Raw genomic sequence first — 26,363 nt, forward strand, 5'->3', positions numbered from 1 at the left:
AGACTTCAGAGAAGTGTGACTGGCCCAAGGTCACCCAGCAGCTGCATGTGGAGGAGCGGGGAAACAAACCCAGTTCCCCAGATTACGAGACTACCGCTCTTAACCACTACACCACATTGGCTCCTCACAACTGGTTTGAGGTTGATGGTGCGGTATGGAGGCTGTCCATCAAAGCTGTAGCTGGGTCCAGGGCAGGGAGTTGGGTGGGGTCAGGAACTCTGGCAGAAAAGAAGGACAGGGTGCAGGCAGGAACAGGCTACCAACAATGTTGCTCCCGCAACCTGGGACTGGGGCTGGCTGGCTTTTATCTGCCCCGAGACATAGGGCGGCCCCGGTCCACAGGTGACTCGCCTCTCCTGGCCTGGAGGCGAGCACTCCTCCTGCGGGAACTTAGTTCCCTCCGCCTCTCTGCCCTGAGCCTCTGCAGCTCAGGAGAGGCTGGAGGGTTGCCGGACCCAGAGGCAACCTCAACTTCCTCTGACCGGGCTGAGAGTGGAGCACCTGCAGGCAATGGGTCCTCCATCAGCTCCGGAGCCAGAGCAGACTCAGCTGGTGCCTGCACCTGAGGATCCAGCACAGGTGAGGACCCTTCAGGCTCAAGCCCCAGCCCCGGCTCAGCTGATTCTGGAGGCGGGGACTCCTGTGCAGGCTGGGATTCCTCAGGTTCAGCCTCTGAGTCCGAATCCCAGGCCATCACCCCCCCCCCAAAAAAAAATCAACACTACAAAGTTACTAAGCATATTCAGCCTTCATAGGGTGGGGGTCCCTTCTTGCATTCCCCCCCCCCTAAAGATTTTGCATCCTTTCGCAAATTTCTCCAGAATCTGCTGGTACTTCCTTCTTGCGCACGGTTGATGTTTTCTTTGTTATATAAGCAATGCCACTCACATCCTCACCGTCAGAAACACAATTTATTTAATTTAAACATTAATAGATCACTTTCAAACAAAGTTTCATCAAAAGGAAATACGCTGTTGCCCAACAATGGGAGATGCTGAAAATGAAGAGTTGCAGAACATTTGCATTTCCTTCTTTTTTCACAGAATTCAGGTTGGTATAAATATGCTTATTCCATTGAATTGCCCTTGGAGTGTAACACACTGGAAGAATGAAAATAGCCACTCTTAGTGAGTCTCAGGCACTTACACATTTCAGCATCATCACTAAGGATTAAATTGTCTTTTAATGGGGTTAGACTCTTCTTGCATTCTGTCTTGAAAAAGACGCTCTCCAACTGCTGCAGAGAATTTGGGCTGTACTTGTGAGAAGTTTCCTGTTAAGATAACCATAATCTTTTTCTCCAGTCAGTTCCCAAAGACTTGTAACTTACTGTGCAGCTGTGGCACTTGGGGTCTCAAAAGTCTTAAACTTTTCTCGAGGCACTTGGGTTAGTCCAGATTTCAACCAGAAGCAGTTCATTTTTCTGCCGTTACTGCAACATCCTCTTCTGATTTGTTGACTGAGAAGTCGTGAGACACTTCTGCGAAGATCCTCTTGTAATTAGTGTGAAAGGCAGCCACAAAGAAACATGCAGCCAGGCTGCAGATTCCAGCCATCATTAGCGTTGAAGCTGTGATGAGAAAGAGAGGACATTTCTAGAGATGTATTGAGAATGAAACCCAGCAGCTTAAAAATATATGAGAATTACAAGATCAGTTTAGGGACTCCAGCTGCAATCCTGACCCTACTTACCTGGGAGTAACTGCTAGGATTGCACAGTAAGTTAGGTCAGCATCAGTAACTATAGAACAGCTACCCAAACTTACTCGTTAATTTCCGTTCATATTGAAAATTCAATCTTAAATCTACTAGAATGTATAACCAACTAAAATCAGCCATTATGCACTTTGAAGAAAATGTGTAACTGAGCAGAAAAACAATGGCATAATGAACTATAGTAAAGATTTAATGGTTTTTAAAAAAGAAAAGGTAAAGGACCTCTGGATGATCTAAGTCCAGTCAAATTCGACTAAGGGCCATGGCGCTCATCTGCTTTCAGGCCAATGGAGGCGGCATTTGTCCACAGGCAGCTTTTCCGGGTCCTGAGCCAGAGTGCATGGAAACACCGTTTACCTTCTCGCCGCAGTGGTGCCTATTTATCTACTTGCACTGGTGTGCTTTTGAACTGCTGCGTTGGCAGGAGCTGGGACAGAGCAACGGGAGCTCACGCCATCACAGGGATTCAAACCGCCGACCTTCCGATTGGCAAGCCCAAGAGGCTCCGTGGTTCAGACCACAGCGCCACCTGTGTCCCTAGATGTGATGGAGAATGCACTCACAGCATTGCGAGACAAAATCCCTGTTGCTGTTATGCAGAGACGAAAAGAGAGGAGGGCCTCAAAATACATAAAAGACCTTAAGAGAAACTAAAATAACTGCATCTCAAAAATCACAAGAAAATCACACAGTGTAAACCCAGGGTGGGGAACCCTTTTCGGTCCGAGACCTTGTTGACAATCTGGTGGGTGAGCAACAAACTCTCCTTGCCATCTGGGCAGGAAAGAGGTTATCAGAGTTCAAGGTCACACTTTTGTCAGTCAAAAGCAAGTATAGTGAAGCAAGGCTGCTGGGGTATGTGTCCAGGGGCGAGTCTTGAGGGCCGGATAGAGAGGCCCTTGGTTGGAGGTTCCTCCAGCCTAAGAAGCTGGGGGACTCCTTGTTTGCAGAACTTTAGTACCCACACCAAGGCAGGGAAGGGAGCAGGTCAGGGAAAGAGACCTCTACTGCCATTGCTGTGTCTCAACAAACTGCCTCCCCGCCCCCTTGCAGCTGATATTCACCCCTGAAGGAAACCGCCACAGGTGTGTGTGTGTGTGTGTGAGAGAGAGAGAGAGAGAGAGGATATATTTATAATACGTAAAATAAATACATAACAAAAACTTACTTGACCAGTCCAGTGCTTTGCCGATGGCTGAGGTGCAAGTAGAAAATGGAGCATCCTTCTTTTCCATAGCCAGGCTTTGCAGCAAAAGCATGAGCACAACACCTAGAAGTTGGCTGGGGAAACAAAAACAGTCCATCATGCAGGTCTCCTTTTCATGGTTATGTCACACACACACACCCCATGTCCAAGAATGGCTCTTTTTTTGTGTGCACGGCGGAGGGGGGAATATATTGTCTGTAAGAGTAAAAATTCACTTTTATGTCTAGAGCAGACATTTTGGGTGGTACTCCATGCTAGTCCTGCGCAGACTAGACCCGCTGAAGGGAATGGGTGTGACTTAGAATCATAGGGTGGTAGTGTTGGGAGGGTCCCACGGGTCATCTAGTCCAACCCCCTGCCATGCGGGAATAAAGGGAAGGGTCACCGCAAGAGAGGAGCTCAAAACCATTCCCGCTTCTTTGAGAGAAGGGGCAACACCAGAGCATTCAAGAATGCTCCGCTTCGATGTTCTGTTTCTGCAGTCTGAAAAGCCTTGAAAGGATTAGAAGCTTAAACTTTGGTTCGAGCGGCTGATTTCCCCATGTATGGAGACCCCTGTTTTTTAAAAAAATGAGTTAAATAAGCTCAGCTCTGGGGAGGATTTAGCTAAATTGCCACCCTCTGTGTATAGTGGTACCTCGGTTTTCGAACGTAATCCATGTTTGACTTCTGAAACGTTTGAAAACCGAAGCATGCATTTCTGGAAGCATTTAAGTCCGGAAAACTCAAAATGGAAGCCGCATGGCATGTTTGGCTTCCAAAAAGCTTCCCAAAACCAAAGCAGTTACTTCCTGGTTTTCGGTGTTCGAAAGCCGAAACGTTCAGCTTCCGACACGATCGAAAACCGAGGTGCCAGTATACTTTGAGTAGATGCCCCATCAAGTCTCGATAGGAGATATGCCAGCCAGCCAGATACAACCGTACTGTGGCGATTCTCCTCCCCACCCGGCGTCCTCTACTATTTCTGAGTCCAGTGATGGCCCTACAGGAAAGCTGTCTGAAGCTTTCCCTCACTTCACAGCCTATACTTGCCATGTGGTTCCCCTTGCCCATATATGGGCAATTGCATCACAGGAAACGCCGCTGCAAACTTGCCAGCCATGCAAAGGAACAGGTGCTGAGGACATTTGGAAATCGGCTAGCTCTGAAGGAGCCAATGCTAATTCAGCCTCCTGCGGAACGGGAGCTTTCCCAGCCGCCTTCCCAACTGCTACCTAACCAGTCTGTTTTCTTGAAACCGGCATTACTTGAATGAGGTCGTGTGTTGCAGCGTTATCTGTGCGTTGAAACCATTGGAAGCCCAGCATCCTGTTGATATAGCCCTGCCACTCTGGAAAAGGTGTCTCAATGGCACAGAATCGCCAATACAGTGGTGCCCCGCAAGACGAATGCCTCGCAAGACGGAAAACCCGCTAGACGAAAGGGTTTTCCGTTTTGGAGGTGCTTCGCAGGACGAATTTCTCTATGGGCTTGCTTCGCAAGACGAAAATGTCTTGCGATTCCTGGGGGGTTTTTTTCGCTCCCCACCCCCTTTTTCTAAGGCACTAAGCTGCTAATAGCCTTTTAGCAGCTAATCCGCTAATCCCTTAAGCCTTTAATAGCCGCTAATAGCCGCTAAACTGCTAATAGCGCTAATCCGCTAATGGGCTTGCTTGCAAGACGAAAAAACCGCTAGACGAAGAGACTCACGGAACGGATTCTTTTCGTCTTGCGAGGCACCACTGTACCTGCATGCGCATGAAGCCCCTCTCACAATAAGCCCATAGAGCATAGAATCATGGAGGTGGAGGGAAACCTGGAGGAAACAATGCACAAGGCACGATTTGCAATGCAGGATGCAACCACAGCACCCCTGAAAGACGGCTATCTGGCCTCTGCAGCGAAGGTGAGTCTCTCACCTCCCAAGGCAGCCGGTTCCACTGTTAGAACGTTTCTCCTTAATGTTTAGCCAGAATCGGTCTCCTTGCAATTTCCACCCACTGGTTCTAGTCCTGCCCTCTGGAGCAACAGAGATGGAGTCTGCTCCACCTTCGGCCTGAAAAGACCTTCGGAGATCTGAAGACTGTGGCCACGTCTTCCCTGACTTGGAAGTAATTAGTGATGTTCAGGGTCGGGGAACCTTTTGCAGAACAGGGACCAAATTGTCATCTGGGCAGCCACCTGGGGGAGCACATGCCAGAGGCAAGAGTAGCTGGAACAAGGAATTGTACCGTTGGCTAATTTCTACACACACACACATCCTTTCTTCAGGCAACCAAGAGGTATTATGAGAGTTCAGAGGCACATTTCAGCCAGGCATAAACCCTCAAACGTAGGACTGAAGAGAGTGTGGTGTCATGGAATGGCTGGATGCAGACGAGCGGTGGGAGACCCCAACTGGGGAACCCCCAGGGGAAAAAGGTTCAGAGCCAGGGGAGTGGTGGTGCAATGACAACGAGCAGTCAGAGGGAGCAGACTGGGAGAAGGTGATGTCGGAAGCTGAAGAGGCAACAGGGTTTAGTGAGCAGGAAGAGGCTGTGGCAGAGAGCAGTTCAGAATCAGAGGCAGGAGAGGAGCGGGGCCAGGAGACACGAGATGAGGCAGGCTGCTGAAGAAGCCAGGGAGCCTCCCCCTCCTGCTGCAGCCAGCTCCCTCCCCCTGGTCTCCCAGTACATGGAGAGGAATGAAGAGGGCAGAGCAAAGAGAGACAAGAAGGCAGAGCTTTAGGAAGCAGGGGAGGAGCCTTAGAGAGTGGTGGGAAGGCGGAGCTGCCTCATTGGGGCAAGACTACTGGGAAGAGTTGCTGTGACCACTAGGCCTGCGTTGTTTTGGTTTCTGTGAATAAAGAGTTCACTGACACTGGGTGTTTTATTGCTGACCTGCCCAATTCCAGCTCCTGGCAGTGGCTTGGGGAGAATCCCATGGGCCGCACAAGAGAGACCTGGACAGCTGCAACTGACGCCTGGGTCTGAGTTTTCCCTTCCCTGCTCCAGTTCTTCTTTAACCTTGGCCTGGCAAGCTTTTGGAAAGAATCTGTATATTACCACTACAACTACGCAGCGCATAGTACAGAAGAAATCGGGTGTCCTGATTCTGCTCCTTACCTGATCACAAAAATCAGCCCTGACGAGGATCCTTCCCCCACGGGATAAGAACATTCGACCGCTAGTTCCAGAGCGACAGGATAGATAGCAAATCCAAAGAACCCGAAGAGTGAGCAGATGGTTGCCAAAGCATAGGTCTGGTTTCTCAGCTGAGACACCTGCATGAAGAGAGTCTAAATTGAGTACCAACAAGGCTGCAGAGCCGACTTTCAGCAATTCAGCTCCATCGTGGGGTGCGCCCCCAATAATGTCAATTTAAGAGAACTAGCATTAATGGCATTTACCACTGCAAATCCAATGCTAGCCAGCGCAGCTAGACAGAGAAAGACCTTGGTAGCTTCTGTGAATTTCTTTGTCCGGTCAACGTACAGCCCGAGGCAGAAGGCCCCGATGAGTCCGGACACAATGAACAAGGCGCCGCTCAGACCTGCAAAGAACTGTAAAAGAGGGATTGATTAGATGATATGGCAGACTCCAGCGAAGAGCAAACCCATTGAAACCAGGGAGTGGAGTTGGAGAAAGTAGATCCACAACTGCAAGGACTTCCACAACTGTGCAAGGACTTCCACTCCCATCCTGCTCCTCCACCCAAACCCTTCCCAAACCTTCTCCAGAACGTTGAGGAGCCCCAAAAGCAGATAGAGGAGATGCACATAGTGGAGAGGAGAAGGCAACGAAAAGCCATCGCGCAGCCAAAAAACCTTGCACTAGCAGATCCACTTTGTTGGGAGACCCATAGCAGTGCCCATAGATTTCAATGAGCCTACTTTGATGGCAATTTAGTTGGCGTCAACCCAATAATTACGGCTCCTAAGAATAAGGTGCAGCATATTTCCCTCGCCCCACCCTGTCTCCCTTCACTGGAAAGCAATCAAGAGTCTTCTGATCTGGTTGTTAATTATATCGTACCAGACAAGAAAGATTCCTGCATTGCAGGGGGTTGGACTAGATGACCCCCCGGGGTCCCTTCCAACTCTACAAAGCTGTGATTCTGTGAACCCAATGTTCACTCCCTGGCATCTCCAGGAATGGCTGGGAATGTCCTCTGCCTGAAACCTGGACAGCAGTTACCAGTCAGTGTGCAGACAATGCAGAGCTAATCTGGCTTGGTCTAAGGCAGAGTCTTCTATTCCTATTGTGGAAGGACTACAGTTCAGTGGGACAGCATCTGCTTAACATGCTTAACATCCAGGTTCGATGGCTGGAGTATCCAGGTAGGGGAGGCAGCGCTGGTGAAAACCTCCCTACAGAGTTTCACAAAAAAACGCCCCACCCCAGTCGCCGCAGTCTCTACACATCTCCCGCTTCTCCCTGTGATAGGCTGAAGCTGAATTCCTGCAGTCTCCTCCCAGATTGTCTTCTCGATCTCCTGTCTCCACCTGCCCTCCCTTGAGCTTGCAAGACAACAAAAAGCCACAGATGAAATCTGGAGCAACTTACATTTGAATATCCATTGACACACAGGATCTGTTCCAACAGAGCACTGAAGCAGGTGAATATTGCTATCCCTGTCGCGAAGGAAAGAGCCAGGATGATGTAAGATGTATTTCGCAGGAGCTAAAAACGGAAGACAAGGCACGAGTTGTCAGGGGGGGAAACAGCAGATCGCTCACCAGCGAGCTGGTATACACATTTATACAGAGTCTGCTAAAACTTGCAACTTGTTTTCCAGTGTAACTGACAGGTCTGTTGGAAACCTTAGACTTTTGTCAAACAAGAGATACGTTCAGATAGCTTGGGATAGAGACTGGGTAGGCAAACTAAGGCCCGGGGACTGGATCCGGCCAAATCGCCTTCTAAATCCGGCCCGTAGACTGTCCGGGAATCAGTGTGTTTTTACATGAGTAGAATGTGTCCTTTTATTTAAAATGCGTCTCTGGGTTATTTGTGGGGCATAGGAATTTGTTGATTCCCCACAAAAATATAGTCTGGTCCCCCACAAGGTCTGAGGGACAGTGGACCGGCCCCCTGCTGATGGATGGGGGCGGGCATAGGCATAGCCAGGATTTTTGTTAGTGGGGCAGAACCTCAGATTTGTACAGTCATACCTCGGGTTGAATATGCTTCGGGATGAGAGCGTTCAAGTTGCACTCTGCGGCAACCCGGAAGTAACGGAGCGCGTTACGTCCGGGTTTCGCCACTTGCGCATGTGCAGACGCTCAAACTGTCACGCGCATGCACAGAAGCGCCAAAATGTGACCTGCGCACGCGCAGACATGGGCTACGTTTGCTTCTAGATGTGAACAGGGCTCCGAAACGGATCCTGTTCGCATTTAGAGGTACCACTGTATTGATTTTTACTTATTTGGGGGACAGCTGCCCCCTTGGCTATGCCCATGAAAGGAAACAAGGTCGGAAGTGGACCATGGTAATAATAATAATAATAATAATAATAATAATAATAATAATAATAATAATAATAAATTTATTATTTGTACCCTGCCCATCTGGCTGGGTTTCCCCAGCCACTCTGGGCGGCTTCCAACAAAGATGAAAAATACACTAAAATGTCACATATTAAAAACTTCCCTGAACAGGGCTGCCTTCAGATGTCTTCTGAATGTCAGGTAGTTGTTTATCGCTTTGACATCTGGTGGGAGGGCGTTCCACAGGGCGGGCTTCCCTGTAACTTTGCTTCTCGCAGTGAGGGAACCACCAGAAGGCCCTAGGCGCTGGACCTCAGCGTCCGGGCAGAATGATGGGGGTGGAGACGCTCCTTCATAATACTGGACTGAGGCCGTTTAGGGCTTTAAAGCTCAGCACCAACACTTTGAAAGAGTGGTCAGAAAAAGACTGGGAAACACTGATCTAATATGACACAACAGTTTCTTTCTTTCTGTCCTACAGAGGCACGTAGCAATCGTTGTACCTTTATCTGAGTTAATAATTCTGCTTTGCTTGCAACATACCATCTTCAAGCCCGTGAAGAATGATGGCGAATTGGAGTGGCTAGCGCTTGCTGACGGCGGTGTTGGCGGGACCTTGTCACGAACGCCCAATGTGGCTAAGGCACAGGCGAAGACAGCAGGCCCTGCGTACACTCCAAGCTGTAGAAAGCAGGAATGGGAGGGAAAATGGCTTAACTCATCTGCCAAGGATATGTAAGCGGTGCAGAATACTAAAATTGATTAGCTTTCATTTACCATTAAAGGGATATCTTTTCCTCCCTGTACAAGCGCAGGTGACAGCAAGTTAGCGATGAGAATGCCCAAGGGATTGGCTAAATGGAAATTAAGAGAGAGAGAGAGAAATATGTGACTTCCAAAGCAGCTGAAATATAATGCCGAGCATTTAAAAAGCAAGCCAGCTGACTGGAAAGCACGCCTGTACAGGATTAGAACTCAGGACCTGTTTTGGAACCCCTTTCGTTGGGGGGCTTCTCAGATGTGTGATTTGAGGGCTGCTCCTCCAAAGATATCCCTACGGTGATGCCAGGTATTTTGGGCCCTCTTCTTCAAGACCCCTTAAAGACACTAATAAATCGTAGGTGAAGAAGTTTCTGAACTGTATCACTTCAGATAGCACTTGAATTCTGCAATCAATCTGCAATCAATCGCAGAAAGCAAGTGGTATCCCATAACGCCCAATCCCCTAAATGTTAATTACAGTGGGCACGTTAACAATTAATTTTAATTTTTATATTTAAATCCTTGTTGTTGTTATATTGTCCCTTGTATTTCTGATATTTTTTATGATTTGTGATATTGTGTGTGTTGAAGCTGGTCTGTGACCGTATTAATAAATTCATTCATTCACTTGGGGGAATGGCTTTCCATAGAAAAAAAATCCATTCGCACAGAAATCTAGGATGATGGGGGAAGAATTCTAGCCCAGCTTCCTTCCTGACATGCAGCTTTTCTGTTTGGGAGATACGGTCAAACCTCGGCTCCGGAACAGCTCCTTTTTGGAATGTTTCTGAATGCCGAAAACCCAGAAGTAAATGCTCCAGTGTTTGTACGTTTTTCGGAAGCCGAACGTCCGACGCGGCGTCCGCTTGAGTGCAGGAAGCTCTTGCAGCCAATCGGAAGCCGTGCCTCAGTTGTAGAACATTTTGGAAGCCTAACGGGCTTCTGGAACGGATTACGTTCAACAACCGAGGTTTGACACTATTGCTTTCTTCTTTTTTGAATGGTTCCATGAAGTCATATGTTTCCAGACTGACTGCTATTCCTGTCAAGGAGGTCCCAGTCCTCTGAGGGAGCAGATGAGGAGCTGTGGCCACTTCTGAATCCATTACTGTTGATTTGAAGTTCAAGTGGCCATGTTGCCACAGAGTACCTTCCATTAGCTTCAGCCAGAGGGCCAACTCTGCCACAGCCTAACTTCAGTTGTCTACGCTCTGGTAACCTCTGGGTTGGACTACTGCAATACATTATATGTGGGGCTGCCCTCGGAGACGGTTCGGAAACTGCAGCCGGTGCAGAATTTGGTGGCGAGTCTGACGATCAGGGCAGTGTGGTCTGAGCATTTAAGACTGATTCTGGCTCGACCTGCCCTGGCCCAGTTACTTACACATGGAGGCAATCATATTGGCTGTGGCCCTTTGGTGTTCTGGGAACCATAAGGCTGCCAGTTTGGTGGGTGAAAAAATGATGAGCGGCTGGGCCGTGCCGCAGAGGCACTGTCCCACAAGCAGGTACACAAAGTTGAGGGAGCCCAGATCCAGGAAATCGAGGATGCTGAAAATCCGAATTACACTTCCCATCATGTTCAGCCAGGCGCAGAGTATCACCTGCAGTAGAACAAACCATGTCACCAACACTGATTTCAAGCAGCCATCCATGAGAACGGAATAAATTTCAACAATTGAAATTCCAGAACTACCGTATTTTTCGGTCTATAAGACGCACATTTTCCCCTCCAAAAATTAAGGGGAAATGTGTGTGCGTCCTATGGAGCGAATGCAGGCTCCTTGGCTTCAGCGATAGCAATGTGAAGCCTCCGAAGCGCAGAGGGAGTGCTCGCTCCGGAGGTTTCGTGTTGCTTTTGCTGAAGCCTGGAGAGCGAGAGGGGTCGGTGCGCACCGACCCCTCTCGCTCTCCAGGCTTCAGGGATAGCCGCCTAAAGCCTCCGGAGCGCAGCAGGAGCTCAGGAGATCCCTTGCACCGAGCGCTATTTTTCTAGAAAAAGAGGTGCCAGAACTCACTGTGAACGCCTCCCTTGTTCTCTTATAATGGCAATGGCGCCCACCTGAGAGGTGCTGGAATTGAGTTCCTGGGAGTTCCGGCTGAAAAAAGGCCCTTGTCAGAGGAGACTGCAGCGGAGGAGCCACCCTGGTGTGGGTGGGCTCCTAGCCACTCCTAACCCCCAGGGAGAGGCGCATTTTTGGTGTCCCTGCCAACCTGCCCAACCCCAAGGTAGGCCCTCCCATCAGATGTCAAAGAAATAAACAACTACAGTGGTACCTCAGGTTACAGACGCTTCAGGTTACAGACTCTGCTAACCCAGAAATAGAACCTCGGGTTAAGAACTTTGCTTCAGGATGAGAACAGAAATCGCGCGGTGGCAGCAGGAGGCTCCATTAGCTAAAGTGGTGCTTCTGGTTAAGAACAGTTTCGGGTTAAGAACGGACCTCCAGAACAAATTAAGTACTTAACCCGAGGTACCACTATATCTGACTTTTAGAAGACATCTGAAGGCAACCCTGTTTAGGGAAGTTTTTAATGTCTGATCGTGTTTTTAATATTCTGTTGGGAGCCACCCAGAGTGACTGGGGAAACCCAGTCAGATGGGTGGGTTATAAATAATAAATAGATTATTATTATTATTATTATTATTATTATTATTATTAGCCCCTGAGCAGGGTCAAGCAGAAGCCTGTTGACCATCTGTGATCTTCTAAGAAAGAAATCTGCAGTAGATTTCCAGGCAAGTTCCCAGGTTACTGCTCAAAAACTGCCGCTTCGCGCCAGTCTCCATTTCAACTTACGGCACATTTCAGCCCGACGGTGTCCAGAATCCATATTGCTATGAGCCCGACTGGAACGGATATCACGAGGTACACGAGGGACAGCCAGTTGACCATATCCATGGACGTGTGAAACCGTTCTGCTGTTTTATCAGCCACTGGAGCGAATGTCAACCATAGCTGCAGATGGAGGGGGAACGAGGTTACAGCGTAACGACACAAAACCTGCAGGTAGTTATGTTTAGGGCACCATCTGTGAGTAGCACTGTCTAGACACAATCAGCTAGCTCATGGGTAGGTAAACTTAGGCCCGGGGGCCGGATCCGGCCCAGTCACCTTCTAAATCCAGCCTGTGGACAGTCCGGGAATCAGCGTGTTTTTACATGAGTAGAATGTGTCCTTTTATTTAAAATGCATCTCTGGGTTATTTGTGGGGCATAGGAATTCGTTCTCCCCCCCCCTCACAAAAATATAGTCCGGCCCCCCACAAAGTCTGAGGGACAGTGGACCAGCCCCCTGCTGAAAAATTTGCTGACCCCTGAGGTAGAGAGACAGGAAGCCTGGATTGCGCAGGGCCAGGCAGGATTTCCTTGAAGATCTTACAGAGCGGGGCAATGTCACCCCATGTTGCTAGACCTGAAGGTGACTTAAAGCATCGTGCTGAAGAACGAATGACAAATCCAGGAAAACCATTAGAACATGAGCAGCTCAATGTTCCGAGTGGATTTGTATTTTAGCTGGGAAGGTTCCAGGCAATTAATGCGATCTCAAATTAGTGTTTGGCTGGGGCTCCGGAGACTGATGCAAGACACATCTCTAGGCAAAAGGCAAATTATTTATTTATACTGATCTATCTACCCATCAATCTGCATCCTGCTCTTACGTTTTTCTTGTGTGCCCTGCCATACGGGCATATTTCCACAGGCAAGTGTCATGTTAGTCCCACATGATGACTCAGAAAAAGGGAGAATGAAAAAGGTTACGTCCTCACCTCACCCATGAAATTCAGTACACATGTATTCTAAGACACCTTTGATTACTAGAAAAATCTGGAAACGAGGCATTTGGTCGTCTCTTTGCAAACTGAGCAAAGAAGCAAAGCATCATATGCTAAGAGCAAAATCATTACCAAATTAGAGGATAGTATCAGAACGTTAGTATAGTAAAAGCTATGGTTTTCCCATTAGTGATGTATAGAAGTGAAAGCTGGACCATAAAGAAGGCTGGTCGCCGAAGAATTGATGCTTTTGAATTATGGTGTTGGAGGAGACTCTTGAGAGTCCCATGGACTGCAAGAAGATCAAACCTCTCCATTCTGAAGGAAATCAGCCCTGAGTGCTCCCTGGAAGGACAGATCCTGAAGCTGAGGCTCCAATACTTTGGCCACCTCATGAGAAGAGAAGACTCCCTGGAAAAGACCCTGATGCTGGGAAAGATGGAGGGCAGAAGGAGACGGGACGACAGAGGACAAGATGGTTGGACAGTGTTCTCGAAGCTACGAACATGAGTTTGACCAAACTGTGGGAGGCAGTGGAAGACAGGAGGAGTGCCTGGCGTGCTCTGGTCCAGGGGGTCACGAAGAGTCGGACATGACTAAATGACTAAACAACAACAACATTTTCATTGGAGAAAAGTTGGAGGGCATGTGGACGCTGCGAAGGTAGAATTCAAGAGGCAGACATGACTAAACGACTAAGCAACAACAACAATCAGAACGTTCAGGAGAACCTGCAAGTTAGCGTAAGTACAGCAAAACCTTTTTTTAAAAAGTGGAACCAAACTGTACGGAAGGCCAATGAACCTGCAAAACTTCCAAAAGGGCACAGAATGCTGTTATTTGAGAGGCAAACTATTCGGGGGGTTCTCTTGACCCTCCAAGCCATTTGGGGGGTGCAGGGGGGAAACCCCATTCCGCTAGTGGGAGTCCTTAGTTGAAACCCACGCAGGGAGCTGAAGTATTTGGTATTTTGATTTATTTACTTTTTAATGCATTCACAAACAGCCTAAGCATTTGCATTCCTACGCACTGTACACAAAAACAGCCCATACATAGAAGAAAACACTCTTGTCTAGCGGATTTGGAAAGAAGTATCTCAACAGTTGTTTTAAATTATTGTTATTATTTATTGAATTTATATACCGCCCTATACCCAGAGGTATCACGGCGGTTCACAGAACAAAGAAATCACGTACTTTCTTTTGACCCTAAGTGCTCAGAAAAATCTGTCAAAATCTTCAGTCATTTGAAAACTAGGAAGTTAAATTAAAAGAGTTAAAATCAGGGAGTACCTTTTATCTGGTAAACAAATATATTTTGCAAAATTGCAAAGAACACCTGCAATGTTCCATTCAAGGTCAACTTGCAGCCTTTCTTAAAGAGACAAACTCGCTTGTCAAATTGTCAAGAGCAAAGAACTCTGAACTGAAATTGCCTCAGGAAATGAAACTAATGAAGCCTTAACGCTATCAAAGAGGTTCTCCCACAAATTGACAGAGCCTGCCAAGCTAATTACAAGTGGAATATGGTAATCCCAGAGTGAAGGACGCAGAACTCAGGAGCAGGTAAGCGATGTGCAGAGATGGCGAAAGAATATGCAGAGCTGAAGATGCAGAATATTCATTGTTATGAAAATGTCCAAGATACAAAATAAATGTACCAAGAAAACACATACATAAATATATAAACCGCATGTCTGAAGCAGTACAGTGGTACCTCGGGTTAAGTACTTAATTCGTTCCAGAGGTTCGTTCTTAACCTGAAACTGTTCTTAACCTGAAGCACCACTTTAGCTAATGGGGCCTCCTGCTGCCGCCGCGCCGCCATTTGGTGATTTCTGTTCTCATCCTGAAGTAAAGTTCTTAACCTGAAGCACTATTTCTGGGTTAGCTGAGTCTGTAACCTGAAGCGTCTGTAACCCAAGGTACCACTGTATAGGAAAAAAGTCCTGAAACTGTCTCTCCCAAATTGACCTCAAATGTTTCTCTGCAAGGAGGGAGGAGATGAGAAAAACCTCCTCATTGTCTCTTTGCTCACAAATCCTGCCTCAAGGGTACATTTAAGATATGAATAGGGCGAGCCTGTGACCTGGACTCAGAAATTAAGTACAGTGGTACGTCGGTTTACATACGCTTCAGGTTACAGACTCTGCTAACCCAGAAATAGTACCTCAGGCTAAGAACTTTGCTTCAGGATGAGAACAGAAATCGGGCTCTGGTGGCATGGCAGAATCAGGAGGCCCCATTAGCTAAAGTGGTGCTTCCGGTTAAGAACAGTTTCAGGTTAAGTATGAACCTCCAGAACGAATTAAGTACTTAACCTGAGGTACCACTGTATTTATCATCACAAAAGAATAGCCAGGCTAGCCAGATAAAAACCCATCAACAGGTTTCATGTCAGACAGGATTCTGTTGTAGACTGCCCCTTCTGTGATGTATGTATGATGTTTTGGGGGATGGTCTTGGGCTCCAGGGTGGGCAATTTCAAAATGTCTATATAAGGGCTTGCGCACCATTGTTCGGAGTCCCTCCTGCCTCCAGCGTGTGGTTGTGAGCACCCTGTAGCAACAGTTAATAAAGATCAGGCTTACTAGCTGCTTTGCTTAAGGAAATCAGCCCTGAGTGCTCACTGGAAGGACAGATCCTGAAGCTGAGGCTCCAATACTTTGGCCACCTCCGGAGAAGAGAAGACTCCCTGGAAAAGACCCTGATGTTGGGAAAGATGGAGGGCGCAAGGAGAAGGGGACGACCCAGGACGAGATGGATTGGGCAGTGTTCTCGAAGCTACCAGCATGAGTTTGACCGAATTGCGGGAGGCAGTGGAAGACAGGAGTGCCTGGCGTGCTCTGGTCCAGGGGGTCACGAAGAGTCGGACACGACTAAACAACTAAACAACAACAACATTCTCTGGTTGGCCTCTGTTATTTTCTCCTACTGATAGAGAACCTACAAAAGGACTCTAGACGGGCTCTTGGGTACCCCATAAGGGAAAAGGAGCAGTTTTTTCGTATAACACATTAATAAAAGAGTGCTCTTTCTCTTACATGCACACAAAAACAAAAACAAAAGCCAACTTCTGTTATTAGAGATGGGAAACCTTTTATAGCCAGAGAGTCACACCCACTACTGGGCAACCCATGCTAGGCGTGGGCAAGGCCAGAGGCAAAAAAGGATGAGAGCATTCAATTTTATTTTATTTTACCTTTGTGCAACAGGCCTGTTTCTACAGACCCACACATGCTCCTCTCTAGCCTCTATCCAGGCAAACAAGCAACATTATTGGAGTGCAAAGACACAATTCAGCCAGGAGAAAACTATCAAGGGCAGTGCAGAAAAGAGACTGTAAAAGCTGTGTCCAGGGTATGTGATACCTGGGAAGAGTTCCTGAGGACCAGATTCAGACCTCTGGCCTGACATCCCTCATCCTTGTTCTAAGATGCTGGATCCAAACCACTGTTAAAGACCCACAAGCGTCTTGGTGGTTCTTCCTCCCAGTTTTGCGCTCCTGGGAGCCCCTCCCCATCCTTTGTAGTGTGGGGGGTTGTACCCTGGATGATGCACTGACTGCCTTTTTCCGTTCTGTCTGAATTAGCCCGGATGTGAGGGAGAAAAATGGTGGCCTCAAGAGAGCTGGAAGAAGGCTCTGAACAGATGCCTGCAGTAGCTGTCAAAATGAGTAGCTGCTACAGGCACCCGTTCATTTTTGTCACCTTAACAGAGTTGGCCCACACATCGAGTTGAGGGTCATCAAGTGATGCACGTCAATGTGCAATATGGCCACTAGTCCACATCAGTCCTGTTGTTTAGTGCATCTTGTATCGCTGGTTGTTTACAACATAACAGAAAGCAGATTAGTTTAACTGGAAGCAAACCCGGACGACTCCTTTTGCTTACAGAAACTTGAGCCTTTTTTCTGGGTCACAATGAAAACAAAGGAGAGGTTAAGTGTGGCGAATAGGTTAATTGTCCAATTAGGCAATTAAGCCGTGAGTAAAGTAGTCCAGAGTGTAACACAATTTTTGGAGTATGTATGACTAAAGGAACAGAAGTAACTCGGCAGGCAATAAAGACTAAGAACTCTGCCGCAGATAAAGTCTGCTGTTCTTCTCATTGAAACACGGCCAGTATCAGGGTCAGGAAGTTTTGCCGCCTGAGGCAAAACAGAAGATGCTGCTCCTGCCTCCTTCGTTGCAGCCCCTGCCCCACGCCTGCCACCATCTCTTCCTCTGCAGCTCCACAGCCCTACATCCTTTTCCTCCGCAACCCCTTCCCTCCGCAACATGCGCTGGAGGTGACAGGAGAGTAAGAGGAAGCTGGAGAAGAGACAGCAGTAGCAGCTGCCTGAGGTGGAGGCCAGATCTGTCGCCTGAGGCAACTGCCTGACCTCACTTCATGGGCCGGGCGGCCCTGACTGATATCCTGGAAATAAGCCAGTTTGGAACACCTCTAATCATCACTCGGCGTGTTTGTTGGGCCTGCTCTTTCATTATCCAACACTGAGGGCCTTCTGGCGGTTCCCTCATTGCGAGAAGTAAGGTTACAGGGAACCAGACAGAGGGCCTTCTCGGTAGTGGCGCCTGCCCTGTGGAACGCCCTCCCAGTAGATGTCAAGGCAATAAACAACTATTTTACTTTTAAAAGACAACTGAAGGCAGCCCTCTTTAGGGAAGTTTTTAATGTCTGATGCTGTACTGTTTTTAATATTCAGTTGGAAGCCGCCCAGAGTGGCTGGGGAAACCCAGCCAGATGGGCGGGGTATAAATAATAAATTATTATTATTATCTGAACTTCTCATTATCTTTATCATCGTTGCCTTTTCATTACTGCTTCTCCACGGCTCCACCACACTCTGAGCTCAAACCAGCACTCTGTTTCTCAGCAGACATATCCCTCAACCAACCAACACAGGCAGGAAGTACAGTGGTACCTCGGGTTAAGAACTTAATTCATTCTGGAGGTCCGTTCTTAACCTGAAACTGATCTTAACCTGAGGTACCACTTTAGCTAATGGGGCCTTCCCGCTGCAGCACGATTTCTGTTCTCATCCTGAAGCAAAGTTCTTAACCCGAGGTAATATTTCTGGGTTAGTGGAGTCTGTAACCTGAAGCGTTTGTAACCCGAGGTACCACTGTGCAGAGTTTGGAGAATTTCTAAGGAGGGAGACTGACTTTCGACAGTGCTTCGATGATGTCAACTGCTAACTCCAGAGGGTAAACGACCCCTGGATGGTTAAGTCCAGTCAAAGGCAACTATGGGGTTGTGGCACTCATCTCGCTTTTAGGCCAAGAGAGCCGGCGTTTGTCCACAGACAGCTTTTTGAGTCATGTGGTCAGCATGACTAAACTGCTTCTGGCGCAACGAAACACCATGACGGAAACCAGAGCACACAGAAGCGCCATTTACCTTCCCGCCACAATGGTACCTATTTATCTACTTGCACTGGCATGCTTTTGAATTGATACAATGGCAAGAGCTGGGACAGAGCAACGGGAGCTTACTCCATCACGGGGAATTGAACCACCGACCTTCCAATCGGCAAGCCCAAGAGGCCCACAACTTTGCCTTACCTTTACTGTGCTGTAGCAACCTTCAGCAAAGAGACTTGTGGTCCCTTAAAAACAAACAGATTTATTGCGACATAAGCTTTCACATGTGCTGTTGTTTGCACAGCAAGGGGAAAGGCCGGGCGGTGCTAGAGATAGCTGCTAGTGTGTCGTGGGAAGCATAAATGAAGAAAGAATTAACATAGGAGCTATTCATGGCAGGTACAACCTGTTCCTGACTAGAAGTCGTTGGTGTTCTCTTGGCCTCAATTTGTTAAAAAACAAGCAAAATCCGAGCTTGTTGAAGAAGTAGACAGTTGGCATGAGGCTCTTCTTTTTAACCTATGGCTTACCGTATTTTTTGCTCTATAAGACTCACTGTTTCCCTCCTAAAAAGTAAGGGGAAATGTGTGTGTGTCTTATGGAGCGAATGCAGGCTGCACAGCTATCCCAGAAGCCAGAACAGCAAGAGGGATTGCTGCTTTCACTGCGCAGCGATACCGCTTGCTGTTCTGGCTTCTGAGATTCAGAATAGTTTTTTTCTTGTTTTCCTCCTCCAAAAACTAGGTGCGTCTTATGGTCTGGCGCATCTTCTAGAGCGAAGAATACGGTATATTGGTAATTCCTTGAGAATATTTTGTATTATTTTGAGCAAGCCACCTACTGTACAGTGGTACCTCGGGTTACAGATGCTTCAGGTTACAGACACTTCAGGTCACACACTCCGCTAACCCAGAAATAGTACCTCAGGTTAAGAACTTTGTTTCAGGATGAGAACAGAAATCAGGCTCCGGCGGCACGGAGGCAGCAGGAGGCCCCATTAGCTAAAGTGGTGCTTCAGGTTAAGAACAGTTTCAGGTTAAGAACGGACCTCCGGAATGAATTAAGTTCTTATACAGTGGTACCTCGCAAGACGAATGCCTTGCAAGACGAAAAACTCGCAAGACGAAAGAGTTTTTCGTTTTTTGAGTTGCTTCGCAAGACGAATTTCCCTATGGGCTTGCTTCGCAAGACGGAAACGTCTTGCAAGTTTGTTTCCTTTTTTGTTTCCTTTGATTTTCAATGCATTCCTATGGGAAACCGTGCTTCGCAAGACGAAAAATTCGCAAGATGAAAAAACTCGCAGAACGAATTAATTTCGTCTTGCGAGGCACCACTGTATAAATCTTGTTGCATACATAAATTACAAAAACAAAGAGCAAGAATTGTTCTTTGCATCTCCACCTTAGATAGGATCTTTCCTACTGAATATATATTATCTCTAACAAACCTAGTGTTTTTATTTTCCAGACTCAGAGTCTCTCTGTGTGATTACTTCCAGGGGTAAAGTGTGCTCCTCCAGCAGTGAATCAGTGGCTGAAATGCCTCTCTCCCTCCCTGGACCCAGAGGTCTCTCTCCAGGTCATCCTGCTCACTGCTTTGCAGTCTCCTGGGCTGTAATGTGTCCCGGAACACTCAAAAAAATGCTTCTTGCTTTCCTGGAAGGAGCTCAGAGACTGGCATAGAAACTTGCCTCCTGCACCAAAGGCAACTTTTTCCTTCCTTGCTCTGCAACTTCGGACTCCACTTTAAATAATACTGATGGAAAAGACTGTCTCTTCCTTTTGAGCGCCGCCTTTCATGGTGTCTGGTTTGCGTCCATCCGCTCCCTGGCACCCAGCTTCTGATCTCTAATGTCTCTAATGTCAGCAAGGCCTGGCTGGCAGATGACAGCATCTCTGCTGCTGGAGAATGTGCAGGTAATAAAATAAAATATTTTTTATTGTTGCCCCAGCCACTTTGGGTGGCTTCCAGCATATACAAAAACGTAATAAAACTTCCCTATACAGGGCTGCCTTCAGATGGCTTCAAAGGTTGTACAGTTACTTATCTTTTTAACTTTGTTGTCGGTGCTGCGGGACACAGCCAAGACAAAGGGATTTTTTGTGAGGCAAGTTCCTGAGTCGGACTCTCTGTTTGTTGGTCTAGTAAGCAACTGCTTCAGGGTGGCCTTTTTCAACCTGGGCAAGCCTTTCTGCCCATGGTATGTAAGAAGACCAGTGGCGTAGCGTGGGGGGTGCAGGGGGGGCCCCGGCCGCACCGGGCGCAACATCTGGGGGGGGGGGCGCGCTCGCACTCGCAGCTCTCTGCCCCTACCTGGCTCACTCACTCTCTCTCACTGCAGTGCTGGCTGTGCAAATCCGATCCGAGCCGCCGGGTCTCCGCCCACTGTGGAGGGGGGGGTGCCAGGCATGCAGTGCGGTGCGGAGAGAGAGCGAGGGACTATCTGGGGGAGGGACAGTGCAGCAGGGGGCACAAATTACTTGCCTTGCCCCGGGTTGGGGGCGCAAATTACTTGCCTTGCCCCGGGTGCTGACAACCCACGCAACGCCACTGGAGAAGACAAAGTCATATTTCCAAGATTAACAGCAGAAATCGCTTTGATGGGACGCCGGGCAGCTCTGAGCTGGCATTGCCAGGACCAGCAATGTTCCTTTCCCTGCAGATTCTGTGTGGTGAGGCAGTGACTTGGGGGTGAAAACTTCAACCCAGTTCTTTGAAGGCCTTAGCTTGGCGTATGCTTGCTGCTCATGTCTATGACCATCACCCAAGAGAGTCCAAGCCCGCTCGTCCTCATCAGTGGCTCCATTCTTTGGGTTTCTTCAGTAGAAAACGGATCACTTCATTCAAGAAATAGATATATATACATATCATTTTTGACAATTATAAAATATACTTTTATATCTTATACAATTTTTTTTACTTCCGCCAATCACATCTGAAAATTTTCCAATCTTTCCCACTTAATTTACATTTCTTACTTTCACTATTACTTTTAAATATCATATCTAATGTCTCTCTTCTTTATCCTCTTTGCAATATTCCATATATTCCTCCTTACCAAACTTCTCGTAGTCCTACTGGCGTAATTTGTTGATTACAGTTGCTCTTCAAATAGTTTGCATATTTATTCCAATCTTGTGTGAATCTCTGGTCCAGCAGGTTTCGAATCCTTCCTGTCATCTTATCCAATTCGTTCAAGAATCTCTTATCTTCTAGTGGGGCCACTTCCATGTTTGAAGAAACATCTAACCATATGTCAGGAGTGCTCTGATGGTGTTTCCTGCTTGGCAGGGGGTTGGACTCGATGGCCCTTGTGGTCTCTTCCAACTCTATGATTCTATGATTCTATGATCTGAATGTCTTTACTGGATCAACCCCAAGGTCCATCGTATTTGGATCGCTTGCCTCCACATTGGCCTCCCCATGTTTTTCTAACATACATATGAAGGAAATGAATGGCAAGGGTGTGAGCCTGATACTTGCCATAAAAATCTTGTGGCAGGGAGTTCCATGGATTAATTACTCTTTGCAGAAATAGGTACTTCCTTTTCTTGGTCCTGGATCTGACAACCAGACTCCTTACGTGACTCCATGTTCCAGTTTAATGAGAGGGGAAAACATAACCTCCTCATTGCACCAAGCGAACTTGTTGCTGGGCTACAACTCCCATCTGCACTGAACATTAGCCATGCTGCCTCAGCTCTCAACCAAAAAGCTCCAAGCCTTTTTGCCTTTTGTCCTAAGAAAGGGGCCTTTCAACCCCTGGAACAGTCGCAAAATGAGCCCCACCTGAAATATTGTCGCTCTGCAACTGGAGCCAGCGTTTTCGTTGGACCACCTGGCTAAGCAATATGTTTCCCACAGCAGCAGAGACCTGATTTAAATCATTTCCTTCCCAAACTTGAACATTCCAAGCTCTGAAAGCTGCTGCAGCACAAGAATTCAACACCTGCACCTTCCGAATAGTGATTCACACACATTTTGCTCCTTGTCGTTCCAGTAAATCAATGAACGAATGAAGCAAACAAGACGCACCTCTTAATTAGTCTCTGCTGACTCTGTCTAAATTTGCAAATTGAGAGGAGTTGGGACTTGAGCTCATCTCGGGGCTTTGGTGTAGGGGAGGAAGCGGCACTCTGCACATGTTCAGAGGCTCTGGATTGTTAACCTTCGGATTACACTTCCACTGAAACACATTCCTGCGAAAGATGGTGGACTCTTCTTTCTTGGAGGCTACTAAGCAAAGGTTGGGTGGCCATCTGTCAAGTATGATCTAGCTGAGATTCTTGCATTGTAGAGGGTTGGACTGGATGACCCTTGGTATCCCTTCCAACTATAAAAGTTTATGATTCTCTGGTTCGGTCAGACTGCGACCACTGCCTAGGAATGGTTAACTCAGGATTTAAAATACCCCATGCAGCTTAGAACATCCGGTCCCCAGAGCTTTGAGAAAACTGGGCGGTCCCATGCACACAATCCATTCAAGGCAATCTTTTAACACTTTAATAGTCATTGCTTCCCCCAAGGAATACTGGGAAGTGTAGTTTGACAAAGGTCTGGGAACTGTAGAAGAAGAAGAAGAAGAAGAAGAAGAAGAAGAAGAAGAAGAAGAAGAAGAAGAGTTTGGATTTGATATCCTGCTTTATCACTACCTGAAGGAGTCTCAAAGCGGCTAACATTCTCCTTTCCCTTCCTCCCCCACAACAAACACTCTGTGAGGTGAGTGGGGCTGAGAGACTTCAGAGAAGTGTGACTGGCCCAAGGTCACCCAGCAGCTGCATGTGGAGGAGTGGGGACGCGAACCCGGTTCCCCACATTACGACTCCACCGCTCTTAACCACTACACCACACTGGCTCTCAAGAGGCTGCACTATTGAATGTCACTTGCATATCTGCCCACACTTGTGCATAAAACATGAAGCTGCCCCAAGGTGTTAGAGGGAGTGCCAGAAATGAGTGGAACAAAAATGGCATCAATTCACAAGCATCCACAGCATTCAATTAATAATAATAATATTCATCATCATCATCATCATCTAAACTTCTCCTTCTCTTATCTCACTCTTCTGTCCTCTCCATCCCCCCTTCTTTCTCCCATTATCTGAATGCAACAGCACTCTACCCAACCGTGATTCCCAACCGTCTGAACTGGTAATCCAAGACACACTGCTTTGGACCATGGAGGCAGAGCCTCATTGTTCCTTTGAGAGGGAGAACCCAAAGGCTCTGTGGGTTGCAGCCAGGAGCAAGGTTCCCTACTCCTGTTTCAGGCATGCATACAACATGTAGTTCTGTGCTGTCTTAACAACCCTCAACAAACTACAGTTCCCAGGATTATTTGGGGGAAGCCACAACTGCATAATGTAAGACTAACAAATGCTATGGGCGTAATGGGAGTTGTAGCCAAACAAGATCTGGGAACCCGAGGTGGAGAAAGGCTGGATATGAGCGTTGTACCACGGAAACCCCCATTAAAATCCCTACCAGGCCAGGTAATAAAAGCATTCCGGGAAATGATATGTAATGAAATGAAAAAAATGTTTAAATTAACTTATATATATAAAAAAACAAACCCGGAGGCTTTTTTATTAGCAATTGTAGGTGCTGATATTCCAAGGGACCAGAAAAGACATTTTATGCATGCAGCGACAGCAGCACAGATGCTATTAGCCCAGAGATGGAAAGAAGATAAAGTCCCTACCAGAGAAGACTGGCAAATTAAATTGTAGGACTATGCAAAAATGGCAAAACTGATCAGAAAGCTCAGGAACCAAGAAGACCAAAACTTTAACAAAGAATGGGGGAAATTTATAATTTATCTAGGAGACCACTGTAAACAGATGAAAACATTAGCAGGACTGCAATAACACTTGTAAGGTAGCAAGTACTATGGAAACAATGGAGTTATATTCAATATAGAATACTGGAAAAGATGCAGTAGAAAAGGTTTAAGGATAGGACCCATGAAGGCGAAGGTGGGAAGTTCAGATATTCGGAGGAATCTGTAAATGTGGATATGCATGGTTGTACTGTTATAACTTTATATTTGTAAAATCAAATAAAAATTATTTCCAAAAATAAAAATAAGAATCCCTAACAGGCCAGTCCCTCTGTCTCTCCAATCCTAACCTACCTCGCAGGGGTGTTGTGCAGATCATGCACAGCTCAGTTGGATAGAGCATGGTGCTGATAACACCAAGGTTGCAGGTTGGATCCCGGTATGGGACAGCTGGAGCATAAAGAAGGCTGATCGCTGAAGAATGGATACTTTTGAATTATGCTGCTGGAGGAGACTCTTGAGAGTCCCATGGGCTGCAAGAAGATCAAATGCATCCATTCTTAAGGAAATCAGCCCTGAGTGCTCACTGGAAGGACAGATCCTGAAGCTGAGGCTCCAATACTGTGGCCACCTCATGAGAAGAGAAGACTCCCCGGAAAAGACCCTGATGTTGGGAAAGATGGAGGGTGCAAGGAGAAGGAGACGACAGAGGACGAGATGGTTGGACAGTGTTCTCGAAGCTACCAGCATGAGTCTGATCAAACTGCGGGAGGCAGTGGAAGACAGGAGTGCCTGGCGTGCTCTTGTCCAGGGGGTCACGAAGAGGCGGACACGACTAAAGGACTAAACAACAACAAATGGGACAGCTACATATTCCTGCATTGCAGGGGGTTGGACTAGATGATCCTCCGGGTCCCTTTCCAACTCTAAAAATAATAATAATAATAATTCTATGATTCTAAGCAATGCATAACACGGGGCGGCGAGACCTTCTGCCCGGCGCCTCGGAAGCCAGAAAGGCAACGATTTAAAACGCAAGCTTCCAATGACAGGCGCTTTGACTCATCCGCCAGGCTTGCTAACAACCGAGAACATCCGGCCGCGCCGCCACCTCTCCGCCTCCGAAGTACCTCCAGCCACTTCGAAGGCGTTTTTTAAACTTTGGGGTGGCCAGATCGTTCAAATTTCCCTCTCGGCTCCCGAAATCCCTGCAGCTCCAAGCCGGGCCAATCGAAGGGCTGCTTCGATGGGGGGGAAAGCGGCCGGCCAAAGGAATCCCGTGCGCAATCTGGCAAGTTGGAGACGAGCGAAAAGAAAAGACAACCGCGCGCGCTCTTTACGCACCATGGCATTGGAGCAATTGAGCAGGCAGACTACGCCCAGAAGCAGCCATCGCCGCTTGTAGACCTTGTACGACTCGGCGACGATCTTCTCCGAAGAAGTCCCGGGCAGGAGGCTCCCTGGCTGCTGGTTGTTGTTGTTGTTGCTGCTGTTGTGGCTGCTGGCGCTCTCCGCATCCATGTTGCGCGCTGCCTGCGCTGGCCGGTTTGTTGGCGCCGCGCTCGGGGCGCGCTGCTTTTCCGGGCGAGAATGGCTACGACGCCCCCGCTGTCCTCCTGCCCGGAGGAGTCTGGGGTGCGCCTTGGATCTTGCGGGCTCGGGGAGGCAGTTGCCACATCGCCGGCGAGCGGGGCTTGAAAAGCCGGTTCGTCGCGCGCGCCGCGCCCCTAGCCTCGCCGCCGCTGCCCCACACACTTAGTTTGGCACGGAGCAGAGCTGGTTTTCCCTTCCCCTTCTCTCGGCCGGCAGAAAGAAGCCGCCCACTTGCCGGCTTGTTCCGAGGCACTCCCGGAGCGCCCTGCAAGGTCCTAGCGCCTGTGCCTCGGATTCTTTTGCATTTTTGCATTAATTTATCGTTTTTATTTGATTTTGCAAATGTAAATTTAGAACCAAATACAGTTCCATATAAAGAGGTTTCTCTGAATCTCGAGACCTCCCCCCCATCCCCTCCATGGATGCCAACATTTTCAACTGCATTTTATATCATAATCTATGTTTTATATCTATCCATAGGATCCACAGTATTTGTTACATTACAAGTGAGATTAAAATCCTGCTAATGTTATCTTTTCTTTCCCCCCCCAAAATTATTGGTTTTCCAAATTTACAACAAACACACATAAAAGAAAAACATCACAATATTAAAAGGTAAAAACAAACAAGCATATAAACACCTATCTGTTAAGAACCCAATTTAGTTTTCCTTGTTAAAGGACTTTCTTGAATCCCCGCTGAGTTTCCATAGATC

The 26,363-nt window shown here is 47.6% G+C and overlaps 1 protein-coding gene and 1 long non-coding RNA gene across 2 annotated transcripts; both read right to left on the reverse strand.

Moving 5' to 3' along the window:
- Positions 1–892: 892 nt before the first annotated feature.
- On the reverse strand, positions 893–25,877 carry SLC49A3 (solute carrier family 49 member 3). Its single transcript, XM_083420246.1, has 10 exons — positions 25,400–25,877; positions 11,936–12,094; positions 10,519–10,738; positions 9,150–9,226; positions 8,916–9,053; positions 7,447–7,563; positions 6,291–6,443; positions 6,007–6,164; positions 2,885–2,997; positions 893–1,570 (listed from the first exon to the last, which is right to left on the reverse strand). Exons 1-10 carry the CDS (start codon positions 25,574–25,576, stop codon positions 1,416–1,418), a joined length of 1,467 nt encoding a protein of 488 aa, XP_083276372.1. The 5' UTR covers positions 25,577–25,877; the 3' UTR covers positions 893–1,415.
- Positions 16,084–18,266, reverse strand: LOC310668080. The gene is made up of 2 exons (XR_014506610.1): positions 17,699–18,266; positions 16,084–17,406 (listed from the first exon to the last, which is right to left on the reverse strand). It is a non-coding gene; the product is annotated as an uncharacterized lncRNA (long non-coding RNA).
- Positions 25,878–26,363: the final 486 nt, after the last annotated feature.

This window comes from Podarcis tiliguerta (assembly GCF_965153285.1).
Source record: "Podarcis tiliguerta genome assembly, chromosome: 17".
Classification (NCBI taxonomy): domain Eukaryota; kingdom Metazoa; phylum Chordata; class Lepidosauria; order Squamata; family Lacertidae; genus Podarcis; species Podarcis tiliguerta.